The 6,086-nt window shown below is 60.3% G+C and overlaps 1 protein-coding gene across 1 annotated transcript in view; it reads left to right on the top strand.

The window, feature by feature from the left end:
• Positions 1 to 5,388, top strand: part of LOC112238913 (ephrin-B1-like) — a 168,123-nt gene extending 162,735 nt beyond the window's left edge. Inside the window, exon 5 of the mRNA XM_042303341.1 lies at positions 4,887 to 5,388. Within this exon, the coding sequence (XP_042159275.1) occupies positions 4,887 to 5,293 (407 nt within the window). The 3' untranslated portion in view covers positions 5,294 to 5,388. The remainder of the gene's footprint in view (positions 1 to 4,886) is intronic.
• The last annotated feature ends 698 nt before the right edge of the window (positions 5,389 to 6,086 follow it).

Below are 6,086 nucleotides of genomic sequence, written 5' to 3' on the forward strand. Positions count from 1 at the left end.
ACAAATAGAACCTAAAGAATATCGACCCCATGAAAAGTGTTGGGTGCGGGTCAAGAACAGGTAGAGAGAGAAGGTAGAGAGAGAAGGAGAGAGAGAAGGTAGAGAGAGAAGGAGAGAGAGAAGGTAGAGAGAGAAGGAGAGAGAGAAGGTAGAGAGAAAGAAGGTAGAGAGAGAAGGTAGAGAGAGAAGTGTGGACAGGGAGAAAGTGACTGAGAGAGATTTCTGGCAGCAGCTGCTGATATACATGGGAAACAGATTTGATTCTGCTCCGATTTCAGTCACTTCAGAAGCTAGTCACTCTTTTTTTCCAGTAACCGTCCTTCCCACCCCCCTCTTACCCCCTCTCACCCCTCTCACCCCCTACAGAAAGAAATTAAACAGAGTCAGATGTGCATATCTACCCTGGCCTGTTCTCTACCCTGTCCTCTCACTTGGCCTCTCCCCTGGCATGTCCCCTGGCCTGTCCCTGGCCTGTTCCTGGCCCTGTCCCTGGCCTCTTCCCTGGCCTGTCCCCTGAACTCTCCCCCCTGACCTCTCCCCTGGCCTCTCCCTTGGCCTCTCCCTGGACTCTCCCCAGACCTCTCCCCAGGCCTCTCCCTGGCCTCCCTGGCCTCTCCCTTGGCCTCTCCCTGAACTCTCCCCAGACCTCCCTGACCCTCTCCCTGGCCTCTCCCTGACCTTTCCCCAGGCCTCTACCCTGGCCTGCCCTCCTCTCTCCCTCTCTGTCGCCTGGCCTCTCCCCTGACGCTCCCTGGATTACCCCTGGCCTCTCCCCTGACCTCTCCCCTAACCTCTCCCTGGCCTCTCCCCTGGCCTCTCCCCTGGTCTCTCCCCTGGCCTCTCCCCTGGCCTCTCCCCTGGCCTGACCCTGGCCTCTCCCCTGACCCTCTCCCTGACCTCTCCCCTGGCCTCTCCTCTGACCTCTCCCCTGGCCTCTCCCCTGACCTCTCCCTGGCCTCTCCCCAGGTCCCTCCCCTGACCTCTCCCCTGTCCTCTCCCTGGCCTATCCCCTGACCTCTCCCCTGACCTCCCCCTGGCCTATCCCTGACCTCTCCCCTGGCCTATCCCTGACCTCTCCCCTGACCTCTCCCCTGACCTCTCCCCTGACCTCTCCCTTGGCCTCTCCCCAGGACCTCTCCCTGACCTCTTCCCTGGCCTATCCCCTGACCTCTCCCCTGGCCTATCCCTGACCTCTCCCCTGACCTCTCCCCTGTCCTCTCCCCTGGCCTATCCCCTGACCCCTCCCCTGACCTCTCCCCTGTCCTCTCCCTGACCTCTCCCCTGACCTCTCCCTGACCTCTCCCCTGTCCTCTCCCTGGCCTATCCCTGATCTCTCCCTGACCTCTCCCCTGGCCTATCCCTGACCTATCCCTGACCTATCCCCTGTCCTCTCCCCTGACCTCTCCCTGACCTCTCCCCTGGCCCTCTCCCCTGACCTCTCCCCTGGCCTATCCCTGACCTCTCCCTGGCCTCTCCCTGTCCTATCCCTGACCTCTCCCCTGACCTCTCCCCCGACCTCTCCCTGACCTCTCCCCTGACCTCTCCCTGACCTCTCCCCTGACCTCTCCCCTGACCTCTCCCCTGACCTCTCCCCTGACCTCTCCCCTGACCTCTCCCTGACCTCTCCCCTGGCCTATCCCTGACCTATCCCCTGACCTCTCCCCAGGCCGTCCCCTGACCTCTCCCTGACCTCTCCCCTGACCTCTCCCTGGCCCTGGTCCCCAGGCCCGTCCCCTGACCTCTCCCTGACCTCTCCCCTGACCTCTCCCTGACCTATCCCCTGACCTATCCCTGACCTCTCCCCTGGCCTCTCCCTGACCTCTCCCCAGACCTCTCCCCTGACCTCTCCCCTGACCTCTCCCCTGACCTCTCCCCTGGCCTGTCCCTGACCTCTCCCCTGGCCTATCCCTGACCTCTCCCCTGACCTCTCCCAAGGCCTCTCCCCTGACCTCTCCCCTGGCCTCTCCCCTGACCTCTCCCAAGGCCTCTCCCCTGACCTCTCCCCTGGCCTATCCCCTGACCTCTCCCTGACCTCTCCCAAGGCCCTCCCTGGCCTCTCCCTGTCCTCTCCCCTGTCCCTCCCCTGGCCTCTCCCTGACCTCTCCCTGGCCTATCCCCAGGCCTCTCCCCTGACCTCTCCCCTGACCTCTCCCCTGTCCTCTCCCCTGGCCTATCCCCTGACTTCTCCCTGATCTCTCCCTGACCTTTCCCCTGACCTCTCCCTGACCTCTCCCTGGCCTCTCCCTTGACCTCTCCCTCACCTCTCCCCTGGCCTCTCCCCTGGCCTCTCCCCTGACCTCTCCCTGACCTCTCCCCAGGCCTCTCCTCTGACCTCTCCCCAGGCCCTCCCTGATCTCCTCCCCTGACCTCTCCCCTGACCTCTCCCCAGGCCTCTCCCCTGGCCCTCTCCCCTGACCTCTCCCCTGACCTCTCCCCTGACCTCTCCCCTGGCCTCTCCCCTGACCTCTCCCCTGACCTCTCCCCAGGCCTCTCCCCTGACCTCTCCCCAGGCCTCTCCCCTGACCTCTCCCCTGGCCTCTCCCCTGACCTCTCCCCTGACCTCTCCCCTGACCTCTCTCCTGACCTCTCCCCTGACCTCTCCCCTGATCTCTCCCCAGGCCTCTCCACTGACCTCTCCCCTGACCTCTCCCCTGGCCTCTCCTGACCTCTCCCCTGACCTCTCCCCTGACCTCTCCCTGGCCTCTCTCCTGACCTCTCCCCTGGCCTCTCCCCTGACCTCTCCCCTGGCCTCTCCCTGGCCTCTCCCCAGGCCTCTCCCCTGACCTCTCCCTGACCTCTCCCCTGACCTCTCCCCTGTCCTCTCTCCTGACCTCTCCCTGGCCTCTCCCCTGACCTCTCCCCTGGCCTCTCCCTGACCTCTCCCCAGACCTCTCCCCTGACCTCTCCCCTGCCCTCCCCTGACCTCTCCCCTGACCTCTCCCCTGGCCTCTCTCCTGACCTCTCCCTGACCTCTCCCCTGATCTCTCCCCAGGCCTCTCCCTGACCTCTCCCCTGACCTCTCCCTGGCCTCTCTCCCTGACCTCTCCCCTGACCTCTCCCCTGACCTCTCCCCTGACCTCTCCCTGGCCTCTCCCCTGACCTCTCCCTGACCTCTCCCCTGATCTCTCCCCAGGCCTCTCCCTGACCTCTCCCTGACCTCTCCCCTGGCCTCTCTCCTGACCTCTCCCCTGACCTCTCCCTGATCTCTCCCCTGGCCTCTCCACTGACCTCTCCCCTGACCTCTCCCTGGCCTCTCTCCTGACCTCTCCCTGACCTCTCCCTGACCTCTCCCCTGACCTCTCCCCTGACCTCTCCCCTGACCTCTCCCTCTCTCCCTGATCTCTCCCCAGGCCTCTCCACTGACCTCTCCCCTGACCTCTCCCCTGGCCTCTCCCTGACCTCTCCCCTGACCTCTCCCTGACCTCTCTCCCCTGACCTCTCCCTGATCTCTCCCCAGGCCTCTCCCCTGACCTCTCCCCTGACCTCTCCCTGACCTCTCCCCTGACCTCTCCCCTGACCTCCCCAGGCCTCTCCCTGACCTCTCCCTGGCCTCTCTCCTGACCTCTCCCCTGACCTCTCCCCTGACCTCTCCCCTGACCTCTCCCCTGACCTCTCCCTGATCTCTCCCCAGGCCTCTCCCTGACCTCTCCCCTGGCCTCTCTCCTGACCTCTCCCTGATCTCTCCCCAGGCCTCTCCCTGACCTCTCCCCTGACCTCTCTCCTGATCTCTCCCCAGGCCTCTCCCCTGACCTCTCCCCTGACCTCTCCCCTGGCCTCTCTCCTGACCTCTCCCTGACCTCTCCCCTGACCTCTCCCTGATCTCTCCCCTGACCTCTCCCTGATCTCTCCCCAGGCCTCTCCACTGACCTCTCCCCTGGCCTCTCTCCTGACCTCTCCCCTGACCTCTCCCCTGACCTCTCCCCTGATCTCTCCCCTGACCTCTCCCCTGATCTCTCCCCTGGCCTCTCCACTGACCTCTCCCCTGACCTCTCCCTGACCTCTCCCTGATCTCTCCCCAGGCCTCTCCCTGACCTCTCCCCTGACCTCTCCCTGATCTCTCCCCAGGCCTCTCCCTGACCTCTCCCCTGACCTCTCCCCTGATCTCTCCCCAGGCCTCTCCACTGACCTCTCCCCTGACCTCTCCCCTGACCTCTCCTGACCTCTCCCCTGACCCTCTCCCTGACCTCTCCCCTGACCTCTCCCCTGACCTCTCTCCTGACCTCTCCCCTGACCTCTCCCCTGATCTCTCCCCAGGCCTCTCCCCTGACCTCTCCCCTGACCTCTCCCCTGGCCTCTCCCTGACCTCTCCCCTGACCTCTCTCCTGACCTCTCCCCTGACCTCTCCCTGACCTCTCCCCTGGCCTCTCCCCTGACCTCTCCCCTGACCTCTCCCTGACCTCTCCCTGACCTCTCCCCTGACCTCTCCCTGACCTCTCCCCTGACCTCTCCCCTGATCTCTCCCCAGGCCTCTCCCCTGACCTCTCCCCTGACCTCTCCCCAGGCCTCTCCCTGATCTCTCCCTGACCTCTCCCCTGGACCCCTCCCTGACCTCTCCCCTGACCTCTCCCCGAAACACCTTTCTGTAGACTTAGCTATTGCCTCGTCTGTATCAATCCTATTAATCTGAGTGATGTTGGTTGTTAACCACAGATTACATTACAGGGTCATCTTGATTAAACTAATTACATTAGATGACATTAATAGCACTTGTCAATCACCCTAAAGAAATATGAAGAATTCATTGTCATTTCAATAAGCTATAAAACAATAATCATATACATTTCTGTATCTGAATGCACAATGGGTCACATTGTACAAACTCACTCTTTCTCTCCCCCTCCCTCCCTCTTTCGCCCCCCCCCTCTCTCTTCCCCTCCCTCCTCCAGACTCTATGAACCAGGACAACAGGTCAGGAGGCTCCGGCAGCAGTGACGGCATCCTGGGGTCAAAGGTCGCTGTGTTCTCAGCCATCGGAGCCGGCTGCATCATCTTCCTCCTCCTCATCCTCTTCCTCATCATCCTGCTCATCAAGATGAGGAAGAGATCCCAGAAGCACTCTCACGCTCAGCCCCACCCTTCCGCCCTGTCACTCAGCACGCTGTCCAATCAGAACAAGCTGCCTGGCAGCGGGGGCACAGCCGGAACGGAACCCAGTGACATCATCATCCCGCTGAGGACAGAGAATAACTACTGCCCTCACTACGAGAAAGTGAGCGGTGACTACGGACATCCTGTTTATATCGTACAGGAGATGCCTCCGCAGAGCCCAGCAAACATTTATTATAAAGTCTGAGAGAGGAGGAGAGGAGATAACATTTATTACCAGGTCTGAGAGAGGAGGAGAGGAGATAACATTTATTACAAGGTCTGAGAGAGGAGGAGAGGAGATAACATTTATTACCAGGTCTGAGAGAGGAGGAGAGGAGAGAACATTTATTACCAGGTCTGAGAGAGGAGGAGGAAAGGAGATAACATTTATTACCAGGTCTGAGAGAGGAGGAGAGGAGATAACATTTATTACCAGGTCTGAGAGAGGAGGAGAGGAGAGAACATTTATTACCAGGTCTGAGCGAGGAGGAGAGGAGATAACATTTATTACCAGGTCTGAGAGAGGAGGAGAGGAGATAACATTTATTACCAGGTCTGAGCGAGGAGGAGAGGAGATAACATTTATTACCAGGTCTGAGAGAGGAGGAGAGGAGATAACATTTATTACAAGGTCTGAGAGAGGAGGAGCACCTAAATGGAGATACATTGTGAGTTGCAGAGAGAAGGATAGGAGCGATTGAACATCTACATACATTGTGAGTTGCAGAGAGAAGGATAGGAGCGATTGATTACTCTACCAGTGGACTAACGTATTATTTTAACCTGGGGACTTGGCTTTTAACAAGCCCATGTTGTTCAACCACCTGCTGACCTAAGGAGAAGACGCCTGACAGTGGACCATGGACTGGTCCAGAGAAACTGGACTGACAGAAACTGTCCAATACATTTCATCTTGTCGTTTGGCGCTGTAGTGTGATGTTTTACCCTCTGTCCTCCTGTCTTCTAACCTCCTGTCCTCTGACCTCCTGTCCTCTATC

The sequence above is a fragment of the Oncorhynchus tshawytscha genome, linkage group LG21 (genome assembly GCF_018296145.1).
Source record: "Oncorhynchus tshawytscha isolate Ot180627B linkage group LG21, Otsh_v2.0, whole genome shotgun sequence".
NCBI classification, from domain to species: domain Eukaryota; kingdom Metazoa; phylum Chordata; class Actinopteri; order Salmoniformes; family Salmonidae; genus Oncorhynchus; species Oncorhynchus tshawytscha.